At 39.3% G+C, this 23,716-nt stretch overlaps 1 protein-coding gene across 2 annotated transcripts in view; it reads left to right on the forward strand.

The window, feature by feature from the left end:
- The window catches only part of mta1 (metastasis associated 1), an 81,779-nt gene that overhangs the window by 51,446 nt on the left and 6,617 nt on the right, over positions 1-23,716 (forward strand). For both annotated transcript variants that reach the window (XM_066694098.1, XM_066694099.1), the window contains exons 9-16: positions 762-950; positions 4,556-4,630; positions 5,028-5,086; positions 5,735-5,862; positions 7,163-7,314; positions 8,114-8,303; positions 9,910-9,999; positions 10,631-10,780. In XM_066694098.1, coding sequence (XP_066550195.1) covers positions 762-950; positions 4,556-4,630; positions 5,028-5,086; positions 5,735-5,862; positions 7,163-7,314; positions 8,114-8,303; positions 9,910-9,999; positions 10,631-10,780 — 1,033 coding nt within the window. The remainder of the gene's footprint in view (positions 1-761; positions 951-4,555; positions 4,631-5,027; positions 5,087-5,734; positions 5,863-7,162; positions 7,315-8,113; positions 8,304-9,909; positions 10,000-10,630; positions 10,781-23,716) is intronic.

The raw sequence follows: 23,716 nt of genomic DNA on the forward strand, positions 1-23,716 counted from the left end.
AAGTGTCCCATGCTCATATAAAATACCAAATTCCTTTTTTACAACAATTTGTATGGATGTGTAATTAAAAAAAAAAAAAAAAAATCAGATATATTTTATGTGAATTTAGCATTTTCCTAAGCATTACATGCAGACCAAATGATTGAAGGAGTTTAGTACCTGTGTTGTTAATACGCTGTTTTAAGTAGGCTTATAAAATAATTATTGTAATTAAAGAAAGGAGATGCAATTTAACCACTGTATAACATATTTAGTTACTGCATACACTGTGTTAGTGTTAACAAACATAATTTGCTGACTATTAATAACAGAATTGCAAGAGGCCAAAGCAAGTTTGATATAACTCGGTTTCACCTATAATGTGGTATGGTTTTTTGGCTCCTGTGGACGATGTTCTACTCTGCCTACCATCACACAGTTGTACAATAATAGGATTCATTTTTTAAGCTTTACTTTGTCTCCATATGTGGTCCAACTAAAAGTCACTTATGTTTCAATGGAAATATGTGGCTCACTTATCTACAGCGAATATTTAATCGTTAGATAGATGTGCACTGTTACTCTCTATTGCTGCTACTCTCTGAAAATCACAAGCAAATTGTTCACCTATTTTGATGCATTTTTATTATTCAACATATTTGCAGCCAGGAGTTATTAAATAAGATCTTTGACTGTCCTGAACCACTCCTTGCCATTCTGCATTCGCCAAGCTTGGACAGTTCCTGATGCTAACGCCTCTGTTCCACTCCCCATCTTCTCAGTTCCATGCCATGGACACATTGCACAAGAACGGCTACGAGATCTCCAAGGCCATCTCTGCACTGGTGCCCCAGGGTGGTCCGGTACTCTGCCGTGATGAGATGGAGGAGTGGTCGGCGTCAGAGGCCAACCTGTTCGAGGAGGCCCTGGAGAAATACGGCAAGGACTTCACGGACATCCAACAGGACTTTGTGAGTCTGCGTTCGCATTCCTTTCACACCCTCCATGACAAGTGGGTGTGCACCCTGGTCCTGGAGTAGCCCAGTGTCTGCTGGCTCTCATTGTAGCTGAGCCCTTTATTGAAGCCTTCATTGAACTAATGATGGTCTTATTTCAACTTTGTCTGTTGTTTGCAGCTCTTAAACAGGTGGAAATAGTTCAGGTCAGTAGCTGACAACTGGGCTCAAATGAACACCAGCAGACACAGGGCATCTCCATGGCCAGTGTTGGGAACCACTGCTCTGTGAAGAAGAGGCAGCAATCGTCCACGTAGTCTACAATTGTGGCTCACAGTCCTGATCCCAGCGTATCTGTATGTCCTCTTCTGTTTTGTGTTCCAACTAAGTGCTAAATTACGACATTGAAAACATAACTGACATAAAAATTGAATCCTGTGGGATATCGCTGAAGGACCTGCCCATTCCACAATAGAACAGTCGCTCAAGCTAAATGCTTTCTCTTTTTAAAATATTTTTACCCTCATAACTTACATGAATAGAAAATGGACAGTGATCTGCCTTCTACAGTTCTGGTAACTTGAGTAACTGAGAGCTCAGAACATAAAACAAGAAGATGCAGGTCTACTCCAGGACCAAGGTTGAGAACCACACTGCTCTACAAAGCCAGGGCAGGTGGGTCACTGTCCAGCTGGTTTTATAGCTGTTTTAGATTATTGCCTGCATTAGACCTGCAAAAGAGGTTTAGTTCAGTGAATATTTTTCAGATTTGTTTTATGGTCATTTTCTTAGTGAAAACACATGTTTGTCATTGATAATTTATAAACCAAACAAAAAAACATGGTTCAGTTGAAGTAACTATAACAGCAGTATAATGGTCTTCCATAATGGACAGATGGCACATTAAACCTTCTGTATTGGGGCTCTCCAGGGTCACGGTTGGAGAACACTGATGTAGATTAATTTGTGTGAATAAGTGGTTAGAGCTGGATTGGAATTCTGATGAGTAGAGCTCCTGTGTCTCTCCAGGACCAGGAATGGGGATTCTTACATTGCACTTATACCCTCACATTTTAAAAATAAACAGCCAGGTGCATCTCTGTAACCATTGTTTGAAAGGTCTGGGTGAATTACCGTCTACATCATTGCCTCCAGTCAGGTTATGAGAGAGAAGCAGTGTAGGGATTCTCTGCACATGGATTATTCCCTGTTGATTGAAGTTACATGTTCAACAACTCAAGCTAATGAAGTCTATTACTTTTAACTCTTCATAGTCATGCAAATAGTCTGGCCCACAACTAGATGCAGTACGTTTCTGTCCATCTCTGCCTATCTCTGCCTATCTCTGCCTCTGACAAACCGGTGTCTTCTGCATGTTTGAGAAGCAACAATCAAGACAGTGCTGCAGAGTGATCCATTTTTGTTTAACAGTTAAATGGCAGATTTTTAAACCATTGAATAAATGGGGATATAGTATTTTATTAATTTTTTGTGGCAATGATTATATATCAGTATATGATTTGTACTGCCTTTGCAATAAAATGCCACACCTTTTTAAAAGTCTTTAAAAAAAGTGATTTGTGGATAGCTCAGAAAAGCCTGCCAGACTGCATCACAACATCTGCAGCTTCCATTCTAAGTGCAGCTGAGTTGAATCTGTAACAGCGGCATTTCACAGGATTTCATATCTTCAACTGGCTTACATAAGCAGATGGCACTGTAGTGTTTGAGGAGATCTGTATTACTGTAGTGTGGCTGGGATTGTTTATTTTCATCATTGACACATTTCAGCTCAGGGAGTCCCCTCGTGATGCACGGCTGAACTGTAGGATGGGAAACTGTTAATAAATCACTCTTAGCTCCTGTTTTGTGATTTAGAAGTATGGGCATTTTCAAGATAAAAACAGTTATATGTGTAAGCATTAGAAAAAGAGGTGTCCCACACCCAAAATGAATTACAGGTGTTTATGTACATAAAATTACCAAAGAGATGATTGAAGCTTCGCTGATGTACTGAACGTTAATTGACAGCATTTGCAGAAATAATTACTTCATCTCTGGTTTTCATGAGCACCAAAGCAGACATGTTACTGTGCTGTCCCTGCCAATGGTGTACGCTAAACTGACAGAAATCTCTAGACTTGGCATGTTATGCTATCAGGGGGGTCTTGGGATTACACTGGCCTCTGGTGGTTAAATACTGTTAATGCAACATTTGCAGTTATCTATGTTACCTGTCCAGGAAAACACTAGTTCACAACTCTGGTCCTGCAAGTTTGAATTCTAGCTGTAGTCATGAATTGTGTAACTTGAATCTTAATCTATTATTGATTAGTTGGACCTTTTTATTATTGTCCACTGTAATAAATTGTATTGTACCTTATCTCAGCTGGAGCAAAGATCAAAGGAGTACTCGATACTACAGGGTTGAGAAGCACTCTAGCACTGTATATAATACCTCCACACTGCTAACCAAACTGGATGAATGTGTTTGCCTTGCGCTACAATACATGGGTTACGATTCCCTTGAATGTTTTTCAAGCCGAGGCGAGTACTTCGTCCGGGGTTGGAAATCTCTAACCTAGTCTCTAGCAGGGTTGAGTTTTCTTCTCGGGTTGAAAATGACACTGTGAAAGCGCTTGATTTTCGACCCAGGGTCACGCTGGGTTCATCTGTCTAGTGTGAAAGCAGGTAAAGATGTAGACATGTTGTGTTCTGTTTACTGCAGTGCATCTGAGCTAAATGGTTGAAATTTTGTCAAGGTTGAACAAAATCTACTTAACATAGGATTGTATCACAAGAACATTTTTCAGCCTTTGTCTTGGGAACCCAGGGACAATTATTATTTTTCATGGAAATCTACGCAGATGTGATTCAATTGAAGTTTTTTTTCATAATTTGTAACCCACAAGCTGAATGTGTGTAATACAGTGTAAAGCAGAAAAGATTTTAAATTAAATGAAAAGCAACTATATTAATCTCGTCTTTCCTTGCAGTCACAGTATTGTGCAGTTTAAACCTGAAGGCTGAAGGACAGTATGCTATTGGCCTTTACTGGGTGTGATCAGTTGCATGGGGGAGAGAATCAAATCTATTGACCTGTTTGCAATGAGCCCAGCCAGGCCGGCCGACCAGACAGCCTTCTCTGCTCACTGAGTGGTTGACGTCAATCGCCTGGCGTCAGCTGCTGCTTCCTTCCAGCAGGTGAAATGATACAGCACATAGCAAGAGAAGCCTAGAACAAGGCATTGGGGTCCTGGCTCCACCTTGAGGGATGATGGTAATATCAGAACTGAGCAAACGGAGAAAACGGGGCCCTCAGATGTGTGTCACAGGAGGCCGTTTTTTCATCTTGGGCCTACACCATCTCAAAACCTTAACTTACCTGCAAATCTCAAATTACAAACCCTGCACCCCATCATATTTTGTTTCATAAGCAATACAAAGGGGTATTCCAACATTAAATTAAAAACACAATAACGTAAAGGTTTGTACATTGTGATTTTCAGGTAGATCAAAGCTTTGATTTGGTCTTGTCCTTAGAGTCAGCCTCAGTCTGTTCTCTGTGCTCATGATGATTGTAGTCATGATGACAACTTATTTTTGCTTTCTTTCTTTAGTTGCCATGGAAGTCATTAACAAGCATAATTGAGTACTACTACATGTGGAAGACAACCGACAGATATGTACAGCAGGTACTTCTTTTCCTATCCCAGTTGTACAGAGCTTCAACCTAAAAACATTTAATAAAAAGCTCTGCAGGATACTGAAAGAAAATGTATATAACATATATTTATTACCAAGTTATCTTAGGATATATATTTTTTCTACGAAGAAATAAAAACATGAAAGTTGTAAAGCATCACAAATCTTTCATGATGATACTTTAAACATTGCAGCATCTGTTTCCTTTTTTGTCTTGCAAATATCAGCAGTTTCCTTTTACCAACAAACACATAAAAAACAGACATGCTTAGGAGCTGAGACTTCATTCATATAACGATAGTATGTGGTACTGTACAGAGACCCTCTGTGCATGCAAACATAACATGCATGGGTATATTTAATTTCTCTATCTCTCTGTCCTTGTAGAAACGATTAAAAGCGGCTGAAGCAGAAAGCAAACTGAAACAGGTCTACATCCCTAACTAGTAAGTTTTATATTTAACAGAGTTTGTGTCATCTCGCTTCTAATGGGTTCTGTATCATGAGGAATATACGCTAACCATGTTACGCTGAATCTCAGGCTAGTGTGTGGTTCCCATATTACTCAAATACAATATATATAAAATCTGCACTGGTATATTTTACTCTTCACCTAATTATTGCAAATAGTGTCAATTATCTAAAACCCTGTGTTATTTTCAGCATTTAATTCAATTCTCTTAGCATTTGTGCTAACCCTCAGTTATGCTTTCTAATGTTTGTGAAGTGCCTGTTTGATAAAGTGTCCGAATTCTGTCTGAAGAGTAAAGTATTTTTAACCGATGGGGAAAAATAAATTCTGCAATTTTGCAAGGACTGGGGTTGGTTTTGAAATTGTCAGTCACTTAAATGGATTTCTTCAAATTAGGCACAATAACCCTGCCAGCTCAACCATTTGGTGCCCTTCCTTTGTGCACTGCCATCAGCAGAACCTGCAGGTGCACTTTCCTATAACTAAAGCTGTCCCGTCAGTTTATCACCGAAATCACCCCACTGTCACAGGCTGTTGAAAAGCAGGTCAATAAACCAAAAAGGTATAAATGCAAATGATTCTCCTGCAGTCTTCACGTTTCTCTCTCTCCTTTCCCCTGTAGTAACAAACCCAACCCTAACCAGCTGAGTGTGAACAGTGTGAAACCGGGCCTGGTGAATGGGGCAGGGGCACCTGCGGGGCCACAGATGCCAACCCTGGGCATGGGCAGAGCTTGCGAGAGCTGCTACAGTGAGTCTCTGACATACACCACGCTAACCCTGAAAACACTACTGGCATGGGGCTGTGCTAGTGCGGCCAAAGAACACCAGCACTGCTAATACTGCAAACATAGAAAATCACCTATCCAGGGGGAAAGGACTCAACTGTTTTGGGAGTCTGCATGTCGAAACTCAGAGTATTATTATTATTATTTATTAGCAGACATCCTTACCCAGCACATCTTACAATAGTCAACAGTAGTAATATAAATAAAATTAATAAATAATCTCCAAAACATGACAGTAAATACAATTGATTATGATATACAGGAGCATTAAGGAAAACATTTTATTTAGTGTAATACACAGCATAAGTCCTGCTGAGAGTGAAAAGTACAATATTGTGCGCAGTGGGAATAACGTGCATGTAGTTTCAGGGAATTATTTGCTGTCATACATTTTCGAATGAATCAAGTTCTGGAAAGTTTTTAATTTGAAACTGTTGATCTCATCTATGTTTTGGGATTTATATAGTTCAGAAGTATATAACTAATGCAAGAAGGACAAACCACATACTCACTCCCAAGACATATTAGTGGACAGATTGACATCTAGATCTGCTTCAGAATATGAAGCCTTCCGAAAATCAAGCGCTTTCACAGACGTCTTTTTGCATGCAACAGTGTTTTCAGTAATAGAATAATTAGATTATTTCCGCAGGTTCTAAAACACAATTGGTCAGATAGCTTAAAAAAAAATCTGTGACCTCAAAGCTGAAAGGGAAGTAACTTCCTATAGTTTTACATAAATGACATGTATAGTATATGGCTTCCTTCATCATCAACTTCAATAAGAATATCATCAATAACAAACGTCCAATTAAAAGTCTGTTAACAGTTTTGGGAGACAAGACTGCCCAGACAGTGATTGCACAGAACAGCAGCTCACCATAGGTTTTGGGAGGAGTTTGCTTTTAATTTGATTTAAAAAAAAAAAATGAAATTGGGGACTGATTTTCGAAAGTTGAAATCTATTGTTCAGACTCGGATTGTTCAGTCTACAATTCAGTCTCCTTCAATTTAAAAGAATTAAATAAAAATTACAACCATTTTTGTGTGAGTTGAATCATTGAATGTTACACTGATTGTGGTAAATCTACATGCTGCCTTAATAATAAATCCTATACCGACCTTGGAAAACCCAGTTCTTAGTGAGATGAGAGAACGCCTATGCGTATGTCCCTGATAAAATATACGTAAATGATATATGGAACCCAATTCCCCTCTTTCCTTCCTGATCAACTTTGGTAATACACTGTTTGTTTTGACCAGCCACCAGCTCCTACCAGTGGTACTCGTGGGGCCCCCCCAACATGCAGTGCCGTCTGTGTGCTTCCTGCTGGACCTACTGGAAGAAGTACGGGGGGCTGAAGATGCCCACTCGGCTGGATGGAGAAAGGCCAGGACCCAACCGCAACAACATGGTAATGCAATAATTAGTGTGTGTCTGTCTATATATCTATCTATATCAGAGTTTTAACCAAGTCACTAAAACTGCGAGTCGAGTCATTTAGGAGTAAGCACATATGTGGCTTGAGTCACTTAGTCATTAATTCTGACAGTTCAAGACATCTTGATTAAATCTGATTATTTTGTGTATCGGTATGTGTGTCTGTTACCATTATGATATTATTTATTTATTTGCCGATGCCCTTATCCAGAGCAATACTCGAGCAATGCAAAAGTGCAATAATACAGTACAAAAATTAAACATAGTACAATTACAGGTTCAAAATTACAGAAGATGCTTTTGTATCTATACAGTTAATATGGAGCCAGCTTTGTTAGGGTTGAAACCCTATTGCCTGATATGTAAGGAACCTGCTTCCCAAATTGCACAACAGCGCTGTTTCTGTAGCACCATTATATTACTTTTTAAAATGTTGTATTTTATTATTTTTTGATAGCTGTGTTCTTTCTTTCAAAGCTAGGGTGTAATTTCCTATCGTTAGTTAATTTGATGTCATTTACAGTGCCAACCTAAAGGAAATTAAAACAAATCCCTTCCCCGTCATGCGCTGTACTCCTGGAATAGCCCTGACATGATATATTCAGAGCTTATTTGAATCCTGTACTGAACTGTTTTCCATTACTTGTTGCATTGTTTAAACAGAAACTGAGAATACTATTTTTGTAACCACATACAGTGCAGGAGATCTGTCTGTTTCCTAATACCCCTGTTACTGGTTTGTAATCTTGCCCTGGGATTTATTCCTTCCTCAGAGCCCTCATGGGTTAACAGTGAGACACAGCGGGAGCCCAAAATTTGCAGTAAAGACACGACAGGCCTTCTACCTGCAGACCACCAAGCTCACCAAAGTTGCAAGGCGACTGTGCCGTGACATCGTGCGGCCCAGCTACCTGGCCAGGCATCCGTACGCAGTTGTCAACAGCGCTGCCATCAAGGCAGAATGTAAGTGAGCCCTTACACTGTTCAAAAAATTAACAGGAGCAAGCTTTGACATGCAGAGTTATGTCTGCAGCACAACACCAAGCACAAACAGGAAGCAGATCCAAGTAGGGCAGCATCAGCATCAACTTTTTCTTTATGGCAGGGCTCTGTGTATCTACAACACAACTGTGTAGAACTCTAATGCTGGGTTGATAGTAATGGCAGTGTTAGAGGCTCTGGCTCTGGTTTGATCTATTAAGGCTGTAATTCTGGATTAGCTCTACTGATTGGAGATTCCCACTTTATCACTCTTTAGCCCCATTCACACTTAAATGCCAGCTAAATGCAGGCAATGTTTGTTGCACCTCCATTTACACTTGCTTTGAATGCCAGAAAATTGCAGGGTGTACCCATTCACACAGAAAACAGAGAATGCCGACAAGAGTGTTGTAGCCTTGGGAACGAGATGCTACAGAAGCATGTGGATTTGGGAGAGGAGACACGGACCGATATTCTGGATGTGTTTGTAAAAGTTCGATAATTTCCCCGTTTTGCCAGTTTCCTTCTATTGCGTTTACTACACTTTTGGTTCTAACCAGGGCGCCAGTTCGGTTCGCCTCACTACCAAGAACAAATTATCATTTTTTAAGTTTGACATTACTATCTTAAAATCAAATTAAAAAACTCAAAACAAACTACCGTCAGTGTACAGTGTAATGCAGCCTAACACGTTTGCCTGTATAGAGATATTTTGCATGATTTGTTGGTATATAACTTCTGATATATGTGTGACAATAGTTAGCATTATATACAGTACTATGCAAAAGTTTTAGGCAGGTGTGAAAAAATGCTGTAAATTAAGAATGCTTTCAAAAATAGACAGATTATATTTATCAATTAACTAAATGCAAAGTGAGTGAACAGAAGAGTATCACCATCAATAATACTCAGAATTGCTGCGAACACATCATTTTCAACCTCTGCCATTTCTAACGACCCGGTTAGTTTTTCATTAAGTTTTTGGTCAAAGGTGGCTTAATCTTGATGTGTTGTGATTACAAAAATATTCTGATTGGTTAGTTAGCATTAACAACTCAGGGACGTGACACGTCATTTGCCGGCATTCATTTCCTGCTCCATTCACACAGACCCATTGCCGGCAACAAAATGCCACCCGGCAATTGTCTCAATGTGAATGGGGTATTTGACTGTGGCTGGTGTTCCACAGTAGCATTGCTCAATGGTTTTACACACCAAAGTGCGACAGTGACTGTTACTGTTAATCGGTCCCATTCTTGTCGGGTTGTTGATACACCTCAGTGAGTGTGTCTAAGATTGTCATTCTCACTGTCCTGTCTACTGAAATACTCAACTGTGTAGTCTATACATTTTCAGGGATATTACTGAAGTTTTCCTGTGCATTAATTTAATAATTCTGATTAGCAATGTGTTAATTTATATACTGTGTGATACATTTAAGTCAACTTCAGAGAGACTTACTAAAACTAAAAAACGAATTCTGATGAATGTAGGGTATAAAAGCAGCAGTTGTGTTGTGTGATATCTTGTTGACTGTAATCTGCTGTAAAAAAAATATTGCTGCAGCTTTTAATACTTGTGTTCTCAGGCACACTCCGGTTACCAGAAATGCCCAAGAATCCCTTGCCTTTGAAACAAGCTGTCCGAAAGCCCCTTGAAATAGTAGTCAAGTATTTAGGTAAGAAGGATGGGTACATTCCAGTAAATTACAGTGCAGTGCACCGTTTTATTACCACTGACTGATGCACTCTGGGGGAAGAAATGTTAATTTCAATCTCCTTCTTATGAGCATCTACAAAATAATACTGTGTAAGCCACCTTTGGGAAATTGCAACACATTTGGGAAATTGTTAAGGATATTCTAAAAGATTTGATTCATAGACATGAATATAAATTTTATGATATAATGACGTAAGGAATATTGTACTAACTTTGGTATGTGAGAAGTTTAATTGGACTGTAATTGAACAATTATAATTGACCCCAGGTTTGGCCAATTCATTAATATTCAAAGGTAACTGTTTTCTGGTTATAAAATGTTATTTTGCTTCAGTGTTGGTAAAATGTATATACTGGTCACACTTTGTTACTTAAAGCCTGGTGAAGATATTGTTTTCCACTTCATAACACTATACAAAACAACTACATGTTTTCTAATAAAAACTTAACCAATCATTTGTACATTTGACTGCAAAAACCTAAATGAAAGTGAACAGGTTTATATTTGTGAAGTGTGTAGACTAGCATTTTTTGTTTTGTTTTTTACAATTGCCTGTCTGTCCCCCCTCCTTTCTCCTGTGTCCTGATAGAAGCCCATCCCTGCCCCAAGCCAGACCCTCCCCGGAGTGCCACCATCTCCATGGGGAGCCTGACGCCCATCAAATCCACTCCTATCCTCAACAACGGCTCGCCCACGATCCTGGGGAAGAGGAGCTATGAGCAGCACAACGGGATGGATGGTGAGTGTCCACAGAGACCTATAGAGAGGGGTGGGAGGACTAGAGAAGACCATACTGGAAGAGGAAAGGACTGAGAGCTCCTTTCACTGTACAGGCACGCCTCAAGTTGCGTAAAACATGACTTCCACTTCATGTAAAATGTTCCTGTAGGCTCCATTTTGAAAATGTCAGAATTACAATATTTCTATGATACATAAAGAATAAGTAGCGCTTTTCCAACTTACACAAAAACGTGAAGTGAAGAGTTGTGGAATGGAACTCTTACATCAGCGTGTAGCATCTGGATTTGTTTTTACTTCGAAGGCAGCTTGAAATAGTTATAATATTCTTGAACATTTTAGCTAGCTATGGCCCTGATTATCTATTTTTTGACATTTGGTTAATAATGAGAAATCCATAACAGATTAATACAATGTAGACATATTTAATATAATAAAAATATTCACACAAGAAGTTTACACAAGAAACATTTTACAGCATTATAAAAGTACAGTAATACAGTTAAGTCCTAGGTATGGATTATATTGAAGATTGCTGTAGCGTAGCAGTCTGTCCAGGTTGGCTTGAGAATTATACTGTTCAAAGATAATTAAGCTGCAAAATGTAGGGTGTTCTATGAAGCAGAACAAGTAAATTTGAGTAAATTAAATTTTTTCCAGTTTTACATTATTTTTATTTATTTATTTATTTATTTATTTCTTAGCAGACGCCAGACACTTGTCCAGGGAGACTTACAAAATTGAAGAACTACTCCATAAAAGTATTGTTAAATATATTGCATCTCAAGTCTTCTCATAATTATCTGAACAGTACCTTTCACTGAACTTACATATGTAGTTTACAAGTCTTGAATTAGTATTTGGTGTATAGTTTAATGAGTGTGTTCCCCCTTTCCCTCAGTAAATGTTTACCAGCTTTGAAGAATCAGTCAGAATCAGAATCAGAAGTGGTGTAAATGTTGCTGTAGTAACTACTGGGCTTTATGTGCATTCTGGGGACAAGAGCTTTGATGATGATGATGATGATAATAATAATAATAATATTACATTTCATAGGAGATATATATAATAAAGATATATTATATAATAAATAATCCTATAAAATCACTTTTAGAATGTGTACATTCATCATACAATATCTGTTTGAATATGAACTTTGAAGTATTCCTTTCTTATTGATTTGTTTCTTAACACTTCCTGACCCAAAATCTACCTGATCAGCTGCCTGGTTGTTTTCTGGAGGGCGCTGTTTATTTAGAAATCCAGATGTTTTCTCTCCCACCCTTCTTTCTTTCTAACTCATCCTCCATCCTTTCGTCCCTATATTGGCACCTGAGTGAGTGATACATTTAATTGATTAACTTTGTTTGACAAAGAAGGCTGGATAGAATCAGGCTCAATTGAGACATGAAGGTTAAAAAAAAAAAAAAAGCAACTGGGTATGTTAATAATTTTTTCTGTTTAATTAAGAACATGAACCTGACTCAATTTAGTTACAAAGGGACTATAGGTAATAAAACACAGAAATAAATGAATTCTAGCCATTCTTAATGCCATGTTTCTGCAGTTGTTAATGAAACACTGCTTTAGTCCCAGATCTGTCTCTAAATGTCAGTGAAGAGCTGCGTAAAGAGAGAGAGTTAATTTCACCACCCCCATCAGGATTTCAGAACCACAGTCACGTCACTCTAAAGTATTTCCTGTTCCGTGCTTGGTCATATAAATGGGGCAGCGTGGCGTAGTGATACATCATTGTATGTGCCTGTCCCAGTACACCAATAAACCACTTGTTCGCCAACTGTTAAAACAGCCCCTGCAGGGTGACAGCCTCTTCTTGCAAACTGGCACAGAAACACTGGAGGCTCAGTGGTACATGCTGATCAAGACCAGGAAACTGAAACTGAGTTAAACCCCCCAAAAAAGTGCTGAATTTAAAATATCCAAAAGGTGGCGGTAAAGCCCTTGTTTTTATATCAAATCGAAAAGTGGATTAACACCACTTTTCTGTAACGCTGTCCACTCCTGTCCCACAGTGTTTTAAATAGAGAGGGTGGCTATATGTTATCTGTCTTCTGAGTGGCGGCAACAGGACTGAAGGAGGAAGCTCAATCTTCTTCATTGACTCTGATGAGGTTCTGGACAGACTTCCAGTAGTACAGCTCTCCCTGGCTGAGCTGTTTGATCACAGTGTGTTCAAAGTCTCCACTAGTGCAAGTTTCACCTAAGCTGGTCTTAAGAACATAAGAAAAAACGAGAGGAGGCCATTCGACCCATCGTGCTCATTTGGTGTCCATTAATAACCAAGTGATCCAAGGATCCTATCCAGTCTATTTTTAAATGTCCCCAAATTTTCAGCTTCAACCACATCACTGGGGAGTGTGTTCAGATTGTGACAACTCTGTGTGAAGAAATTTCTCCTGTTTTCTGTCAATTTCCATTTGTGTCCCCGGGTGCGTGTGTCCCTGCTGATCTGGAAAAGCTCCTCTGGTTTGATGTAGTCGATGCCTTTCATGATTTTGAAGACTTTAATCAAGTCCCCACGTAGTCTCCTCTGTTCCAGGGTGAAAAGGTTCAGTTCCCTTAGTCTCTCAGTAGGACATTCCCTTCAGACGTGGAATAAGTCTGGTTGCTCTCCTCTGAACTGCCTCTAGAGCAGAGATATCTTTCTTGAAGTGTGGAGCCCAGAACTGTACACAGTATTCCAGATGAGCTCTAACTAGTGCATTGTACTGTCTGAACATTACTGCCCTTGTTTTAAATTCTACATTTTTAACAATATACCCTAGCATTCTGTTTGCCTTTTTTATTGCTTCCCCACACGTTTGGATGGAGAAAGTGAGGAGTCCACGTAGACTCCTAGGTGTTTCTCATGTGTTACTTCATCTAGTTCTATTCCTCCCATTTGTGTAATTATAGTGGACATTTTTGTTACCTGCATGTAATACCTTGCACTTGTCCACATTGAATTTCATCTGTCAGGTGTCAGCCCACAACTGAATATTATCAAAGTCCCTTTGAATAGCCTGAATTGCCAAGATTGTATCTGTTGAGCCACCTATTTCAGTATCTGCATATTTTACAAGTTTGCTAAATATCCCAGAGTCCACATCATTAATATAAATTACAAAAAAGCAAAGGCCCTAGTACTGATCCCGGTGGAACTCCACTAACAACCTCACTCCAGTTAGCAGCAACTCCTCTAATCGACCCTCTGTTTCCTATAAATCAACCAGTTCATAGTCCATCTATTTACGTTACCCTGAATGCCTTCCAATTTGATGTCTTTGGTGTGGAACCTTATCAAAAGCTTTGTGAAAATCTAAGTATATCATTTCATATGCTTTCACATGATCTACAGCTGCAGTTGCATGTTCAAAAAATTCTAATAAATTAGTAAGACATGATCTGCCTCATCTAAACCCATGTTGACTATCTCCAAGAATATGGTTTTCATTAAGATGCACCTCTATTTTCTGTCTAATCATTTTTTCCAACATTTTACAAGTAATGCAAGTGAGACTGATTCATCTGTAATTTCATTGCTCAGTTTTGTCCCCTTTCTTGTGGATTGGTATGACATTTGCTGTCTTCCAGTCAGTTGGCACATCCCCTGTTTTAAGTGTCATTTGGAATATTTGAGTTAGCGGCCTATAAATCATTTCCCTCATTTCTTTAAGTACTGTTGGAAATATACCATCTGGCCCAGGTGATTTGTTTGTTTTTATTTCTGTTAGTCCCTTTAGTACCTCCTCCTCATTTATCCTGGTTGTTAACCTGTGGCATGTTATCTGTTTTTTCTTTTGTAAAAACTTCTTGTTCATTTTCCAAGATCCTTCCATTCAGCTATCTCTGAATGAATCTATTTTCTCCCCAACCATGTCATACACTCTAAGTCCTTACCTTCAGTTTTTCTCCTTTCGGCTTTTCAACAAATGCCAGTTTCAAACTATATTATACATTTTAATGATTAATAACAAACTGCTCAGAACACAATCTTGCCTCATTTCCCTTTTTTAATTCTATTTTTATTTTACTTATATTTTTTTTTAATGAATGAATTGAACAAATTGTATCCAGAAGGTTATTAGGAGTGGAGTTGAACCCAGGATTATACACTCACCTAAAGGATTATTAGGAACACCTGTTCAATTTCTCATTAATGCAATTATCTAACCAACCAATCACATGGCAGTTGCTTCAATGCATTTAGGGGTGTGGTCCTGGTCAAGACAACCTCCTGAACTCCAAACTGAATGTCTGAATGGGAAAGAAAGGTGATTTAAGCAATTTTGAGCGTGGCATGGTTGTTGGTGCCAGACGGGCCGGTCTGAGTATTTCACAATCTGCTCAGTTACTGGGATTTTCACGCACAACCATTTCTAGGGTTTACAAAGAATGGTGTGAAAAGGGAAAAACATCCAGTATGCGGCAGTCCTGTGGGCGAAAATGCCTTGTTGATGCCAGAGGTCAGAGGAGAATGGGCCGACTGATTCAAGCTGATAGAAGAGCAACTTTGACTGAAATAACCACTCGTTACAACCGAGGTATGCAGCAAAGCATTTGTGAAGCCACAACACGTACAACCTTGAGGCGGATGGGCTACAACAGCAGAAGACCCCACCGGGTACCACTCATCTCCACTACAAGTAGGAAAAAGAGGCTACGATTTGCACAAGCTCACCAAAATTGGACAGTTGAAGACTGGAAAAATGTTGCCTGGTCTGATGAGTCTCGATTTCTGTTGAGACATTCAGATGGTAGAGTCAGAATTTGGCGTAAACAGAATGAGAACATGGATCCATGATGCCTTGTTACCACTGTGCAGGCTGGTGGTGGTGGTGTAATGGTGTGGGGGATGTTTTCTTGGCACACTTTAGGCCCCTTAGTGCCAATTGGGCATCGTTTAAATGCCACGGCCTACCTGAGCATTGTTTCTGACCATGTCCATCCCTTTATGACCACCATGTACCCATCCTCTGATGGCTACTTCCAGCAGGATAATGCACCATGTCACAAAGGTCGAATCATTTCAAATTGGTTTCTTGAACATGACAATGAGTTCACTGTACTAAACTGGCCCCCACAGTCACCAGATCTCAACCCAATAGAGCATCTTTGGGATGTGGTGGAACGGGAGCTTCGTGCCCTGGATGTGCATCCCACAAATCTCCATCAACTGCAAGATGCTATCCTATCAATATGGGCCAACATTTCTAAAGAATGCTTTCAGCACCTTGTTGAATCAATGCCACGTAGAATTAAGGCAGTTCTGAAGGTGAAAGGGGGTCAAACACAGTATTAGTATGGTGTTCCTAATAATCCTTTAGGTGAGTGTATGTGATCAAAGGAATCAAGATCGTACATGAAAGGCTGAATAACATTATCTATCCATGGTCACTGAGATCTAATTGAAAATCAAGTTCCATGCCCTCTAAAACAGAATAAAATGTGTATCTTTTTTGATGAGTGGATGTCACAATGCCCATAAATCAACCAACTATGTACAGTAGAAAACATTAAGAAATGATTCTGGTAACCGGTGTTTCAGCAATCGTATAAAGCAAAGACTGGACAGTGACATCCCACTGAAAAACACTTTAACACTAGTGGTTTATTCACTAAATCAATGAGCTTCGTAGTCAATGGCAGACAATGTGTTTTGTTTTGTTTTTAAACAAGTGTACAGGGCCTTGTTTCCGATTTCCGAATTCAGTTTGTTGTCGTCAGCCTTGTTATTGAATGGAAGATGTTCACAGCATAGAAACGCACTTGATTGTAATGCACTTTGAAGTATGTCTGGCTTACACTGAGGTTGGAAAATGTAGTGATTAAACTTACTAATTTAACTTCATTGATAAATGGCAACACTACTGACATGTATTACAGTTGAAAAGTTTATTTGGATTTCTCTACACTCCAGTAAAACCCTGATCTCAGGGAGTGAGGCTTTAATTTTTAATCACTTACTGTACTGTATAGTCTCTTGGGTTTTTAGCATTTGTGAAAGTCCTCTAAAACGGCAAGGAAGATGAATGGGTCCTTGACAAAATCTGAATGTTGTTCGCCCATTCAAGAATAAGGAAATTTGTATGTAGATTGTAGTCTTTCCCCACATGCCTTCTAGCAGTGTTTCCCATGATATAGGAATGGGGGAGACCATGTCTGTGGCTGTTGTAGGGCATGGTCAGTACTGTAGTGCAGTTGTGTTGTAGTGCAAGGCTCTGGCACCTGTGCTGCAGTGACTGGCAGATTTCCCCCTCTGCAGGAAGTGTCTGTGAGAAACCGCTCCCCCACAGTTATTTAATTTAACAAAGGTCACAAATTCCACTTTTGGGTGGGCAATTTTGGACAACAAATCATTTTATTTGCTGTACAAAAATGTCTGCATTGTTACGAGCAAATAACTGCCAAGATGCATTGACACAAGGGCAATTCATTTTAGTCAACCTACAAAACAGTCTTGTGACAGATCTTGAAACACATGCCCAAGGGTGGTTCAGAGTATTGTTTGCCGTACTACTGCAGTGAAACCATTCCGATTTTGTTTCTCACGAGAAGACGCACTTTCAATTGTTTGCATTTTCTAACGTGGGAAAGTTATTGTTTTTTTTCCCTGGTTTGCAAAGCTAGAGCCTCTGTATTGTAAAAAGGAAAACTCCTGCGTTTTTAGCTTTTTCTCAGACACTAAACAGACATTGTGGAAGCAGTTGTACCATCTTAAATACCTCATTGCTTGGTTCTGAAAAATAGACATATGCATTATACTATCTAAATCACAGGTTCCCAATCCTGGTCCCCATTACCCTGATGTTTTTTTGTTTGTTTGCTTTTTTTCCTTAAATGAACCTTAATTGAAGTAACAATCTGCTTAGATTTGACTTTATAAATGTGTGTATTAGCAATACTTTAAAACCCTAGTTTAAAATAATTACAACTGTCTGAATTAGGAAAATATTAGTTCAATTAAGTAATTGAGAGCTTGGTTGGAACAAAAACCAGCAGGGTAGGGGCTCTAGGACCAGGTTTGGGAACCACTGATCTAAATAATGAACCTGTGATACTGTATTTGTTTCCCTTTTTTGTATATATAACAATTTAGGAGTCTAGAGTAATTTCAGCTTACATTTGTGCAGTGACTGTGGGTGATGGGAGGCTTCTGCCTGCCTGATGTCACTCAAAGCTGGTGCAGAACTCCCTTCATCCATACTGTCATACTATAGAAACCTGTATTGTTGCTGTTGATAGCAACCTCAAGTACACACCACTACTACCAATGCATGTTGACATTTTTAAGCTGTTGCACTGAACTTCCAAGGTACAACAACAAAAAATCTAGTATTGTTATTAGTGAGAGCTACAGTAGTCCTTCCGGCAATCTTATTTCTCTGCACTTTTTTGACATGGCGAGTCCACAGTGCAAACGCCACAATCTGTCCACATCTCTCAAATGCATGGAAAGCAGTGAACTGAGCTGATTGAATGAATACAGATGCCGTAATTGGAAGATAGTAAACAAAATGTAATTGCAAATTTAGAAAGAAAAGTATATGCAATCATTTGTTGTTTCAAGAGATTACCAGGAATCCCATCCCAAGCCTGGTCTTGATGGATCCAAGGAAATGAGCACCCAGAATTTAGTGGAACACTTTCTTCTACTATGACAAGCCAAATTGTCATTTAGAGATCTCAAAATACAATTCAAGATATCTTAAATTTAATTTGCAGAGATCTTGAATTACATTTGAGATATATTGAATTGCACGTGAGATATCTTTAATTTGAGATATCTGAAATAGAACAGGAAGTCATTTAAAGCTCCAATTTGAGATGTTGAAATGGAGCATTAAACAAGATATCTCAAATTCAATTTGAGATATCTCAAATTGACTTCCTGTTCTATTTCAGATATCTTAAAATAGACAGGAAGTCCATACAAAACGTACAGCATTTTCACAGGAAGTCATTTTGAGATATCCTAAAATGACTTCCTGTTTTATTTAAGATATCACAAATTCGAACAGAAGTCAAATTGAAATGGAGTTAGAGATATCTGCAATTCAATTTAAGATATCTTGAGTTGTATTTTGAGATATTTCTAAATGACAATTTGGCTTGCCATATTCTACATCTTCAGGTAACATTCCTTGTTCTTAATCCTTAATTTACAAGCATTCAAAAGTGATTGCTTAATCTCCTCTCACACAAATAGTAATTTCTTTGTACACCACTCCAACATTAGGTTTTCCTTTTATTTTATTGCATAAAATCAGTGCTGACTCTAAGTGGTTTGTTCAAATCCCTGGGTGTACATGCCTAGCTTGATTACAGTTCTTAAAGGCTATCTGGAAGCAGAACCAAATCACTTCCCTTAAACCAATTATTGAAATTTGTTGAAAACCTAAAACATTTGTGCAGCAAACATTTGTTGTCATCTTTTTGTTATATATATATATAACAAATCTTCAATTTGGACTCAAAATATCTGTTCTCTTTCATGTTGTTAGGTATACCATAACAAATGGAAAGAGGATGTTCTACCAATGTTTAGTGGTGCTTTAGCATACTCTCTGTCTGAAAGAGAAGTCCATAGTATTTCATTACTGCTCTAACTCTTGCACCTGTATGGAACATTGATTCAGTTCTGAGGCGTCGCCACTTGAGCTTTGTAAAGTATATAGGGACATCTCACAATAAATCTTTACAATTACACATGTTAAAGGATTAAATCAGACATGTTACCCTTTAAAAAAAAAAAACACGTATTTGCAGTGAACCAACTTTCTCTCTCTTTTACACTTAATGCTGATGCTGGTTTTCATTTAGCAGATTAAGAGTTGTTTATTTACATTTCATCCCACTCATTTGTGTTTCCTGCAATACATTGTCAATTATCAGTTATTTCTGCTATTGGCAAGGTAGGAAGACTAATGCTATCTGCTGTGGCTGTCCATCTATTAGAGCTACTGTTGTTGAATTCTTTAAAGGACAAGTATTTACAAGTTGCCACAGAGAGAGACAGGAGAGTACAGGTGAGAGGTAGCCATCTTGTTGTTTGACTGGTTTCAGAATAGTCTTAGCATTGCTCATTTTGTTTTAAGTTTGCCTTAAATTGACGTTAGCATTGTCTGTCAATTCAGTTCAGCTGCTGAGTTGGTGAAAGTAAACAGGTTGTAGAAGGGAGTTTCTGTCTAGGACTAGCAGGAATTCTGTTGCAGGAGGAGCCAGGTGGGGCCAGTTAGGTGTGAATTGGGGGTAGGTAGACAAAAGCTGCTTAAAGCAGTTGTTGAGAAAGAGCTGTGCTGTTTCTCACTGACAAAAGTTAGGCAGTTGACTAGCAGCAGGAACCAAGAGAAGTATAAAGAAACAAACAAACAAAATGGTATCTTGCCTGCCTGGTGCTCAGGTTGCAGATCTCCCTAAACTAGTAGACGGGCTACTGGCCAAAGCCGGGGGAATCCACTGGTCATGGTCCACATTGGAACCAATGACATAGGAAAAGGCAGGACAGAGGTTCTGCAAGACAAATTTAAAGAGTTGGGAACAAAACTAAAGAGCAGAACCTCCATGGTAGTTTTCTCTGAAATACTTCCGGTACCACGTGCCAGGCCAGGGAGACAGGCAGAGATTAGAAAGTTTAACACGTGGTTGAAAGCTAGGTGTAGGGAAGAGGGGTTTAGGTTTATGGAGCATTGGTCTTTCTTCTGGGATAGATGGGACCTGTACAAACCGGATGGTCTACATCTAAACAGAAGGGGGGCTAATGCATTGGGAGAGCGTATGTGCAGTGAAATTGAGAATCATTTAAACTAGGAACCAGGGGGGCAGGGAGCTCTGACAATGGGAGATGTTCCACTAAGGAAAGAAAACCAAGGGAAACTGCTATAATAGGAAAGTCCTGAAATGTTTGTACCTCAATGCCAGGAGTATAAGGAACAAGATGTTAGACTTGGAAGCCACAGTGCTGGCGTGTGACTATGATGTTGTAGGAGTGACAGCAACATGGCTTACAGAAAATGATGGGGATGAATACAAGTTGGAAGGATACACACAGTTTAGGAGAGACAGGCAAAATCGAAGAGGGGGTGGGGTAGCATTATATGTGAAAAATGACATTGAGGCAGAAGAACTTGTATTAGATCCCAGTAACGGAACAGAATCTTTGTGGGTGAAACTTTTGAACAAGAGATCTGGAGGATTAGCGGTAGGAGTGTGTTACAGGCCACCAAACTCAGATATTCAGAAAGATGCTTCATTGTACAATGTAATCAGAACTGCATGTAGCAAGGGTGTGGCTGTTATAATGGGGGATTTCAATTTCCCAAACTTAGACTGGGAAAGCCCAGTGGGGACTACAGAAGCAGAAATAGAAATGGTTGAGATGGTAAATGACTGCTTTCTAACTCAATTTGTCAGGGAACCAACCAGAGAGAGCGCATGTATTGACTTGATCTTTTCAAATGACCAAGACAGAGTCAGGGGGACAAATGGCAAATTGTGATCACAATATGGTTAGCTTTGAGGCATTCTTTCAAAACATAAGGTCCAAGTCTAAAACAATGGTCTACAATTTTAGAAAAGCAAATTGAGGAACAAAAAACACTGGCCAAAATGGTTTAATAGAGGTATGCAAAAAAATATCAAGAGGAAGAAAATGTTGTATAGTGCATACAAAAGGGATGGTGACCAAACAAAATACATAGAATATATTGAGCTGCAAAGAGATCTTAAGAAAGGGATCAGGAATGCAAAGAAACATAGCTCTTGGAGCTAAAACTAATGCAAAGAGCTTTTTTCAATATTACAACAGCAAGCGGTCAATAAAGGAGGAAGTGAAACAGATAAAGGGCAAAAATGGAGGTATCTTGGAAAACGAACAAGATGTGGCAAATGTTCTAAATGAGTATTTCACAGAGGTTTTTACAAAAGAAAAAACAGATGACATGCCACAGGTTGACAATCAGTCCAGTCAAACCCTAAGAGAGATCAGGATAAATGAGGAGGAGGTAATAAAGGGACTAGCAGAATTACAAACAAACAAATCACCTGGGTCAGATGGGATATTTCCAACAGTACTTAAAGAAATGAGGGAAATTATTTATATGCCGCTAACTCGATTATTCCAAATGACACTTAGAACAGGGGATGTGCCAACTGACTGGAAGACAGCAAATGTCATACCAATCCACAAGAAAGGGGACAAAACTGAGCCAGGAAATTACAGACCAATCAGTCTCACCTGCATCACCTGTAAAATGTTGGAAAAAATGATTAGACAGAAAATAGAGGAGCATCTCAATGAAAACCATATTCTTGGAGATAGTCAACATGGGTTTAGATGAGGCAGATCATGTCTTACTAATTTATTTAAAAAATGTGAACATGCAACTGCATCTGTAGATCACGTGAAAGCATATGATATGATATACTTAGATTTCCAAAAAGCTTTTGATAAGGTTCCACACCAAAGACTGATCCTCAAATTGGAAGCTGTAGGCATTCAGGGTAATTGTAAGTAGATGGATTATGAACTGGTTGATGTATAGGAAACAGAGGGTGTCGATGAGGGGAGTCGCTTCTAACTGGAGTGAGGTTGTTAGTGGATTTCCACAGGGATCAGTACTAGGGCCTTTGCTTTTTCTAATCTATATTAATGATCTGGAGTCTGGGATAGTTAGCAAACTTGTCAAATTTGCAGATGATACTAAAATACACTCACCTAAAGGATTATTAGGAACACCTGTTCAATTTCTCATTAATGCAATTATCTAACCAACCAATCACATGGCAGTTGCTTCAATGCATTTAGGGGTGTGGTCCTGGTCAAGACAATCTCCTGAACTCCAAACTGAATGTCTGAATGGGAAGAAAGGTGATTTAAGCAATTTTGAGCCTGGCATGGTTGTTGGTGCCAGACGGGCCGGTCTGAGTATTTCACAATCTGCTCAGTTACTGGGATTTTCACGCACAACCATTTCTAGGGTTTACAAAGAATGGTGTGAAAAGGGAAAAACATCCAGTATGCGGCAGTCCTGTGGGCGAAAATGCCTTGTTGATGCTAGAGGTCAGAGGAGAATGGGCCGACTGATTCAAGCTGATAGAAGAGCAACTTTGACTGAAATAACCACTCGTTACAACCGAGGTATGCAGCAAAGCATTTGTGAAGCCACAACACGTACAACCTTGAGGCGGATGGGCTACAACAGCAGAAGACCCCACCGGGTACCACTCATCTCCACTACAAATAGGAAAAAGAGGCTACAATTTGCACAAGCTCACCAAAATTGGACAGTTGAAGACTGGAAAAATGTTGCCTGGTCTGATGAGTCTCGATTTCTGTTGAGACATTCAGATGGTAGAGTCAGAATTTGGCGTAAACAGAATGAGAACATGGATCTATCATGCCTTGTTACCACTGTGCAGGCTGGTGGTGGTGGTGTAATGGTGTGGGGGATGTTTTCTTGGCACACTTTAGGCCCCTTAGTGCCAATTGGGCATCGTTTAAATGCCACGGCCTACCTGAGCATTGTTTCTGACCATGTCCATCCCTTTATGACCACCATGTACCCATCCTCTGATGGCTACTTCCAGCAGGATAATGCACCATGTCACAAAGGTCGAATCATTTCAAATTGGTTTCTTGAACATGACAATGAGTTCACTGTACTAAACTGGCCCCCACAGTCACCAGATCTCAACCCAATAGAGCATCTTTGGGATGTGGTGGAACGGGAGCTTCGTGCCCTGGATGTGCATCCCACAAATCTCCATCAACTGCAAGATGCTATCCTATCAATATGGGCCAACATTTCTAAAGAATGCTTTCAGCACCTTGTTGAATCAATGCCACGCAGAATTAAGGCAGTTCTGAAGGCGAAAGGGGGTCAAACACAGTATTAGTATGGTGTTCCTAATAATCCTTTAGGTGAGTGTAGGTGGC

Source organism: Amia ocellicauda, chromosome 21 (assembly GCF_036373705.1).
Source record: "Amia ocellicauda isolate fAmiCal2 chromosome 21, fAmiCal2.hap1, whole genome shotgun sequence".
Classification (NCBI taxonomy): Eukaryota; Metazoa; Chordata; class Actinopteri; order Amiiformes; family Amiidae; genus Amia; species Amia ocellicauda.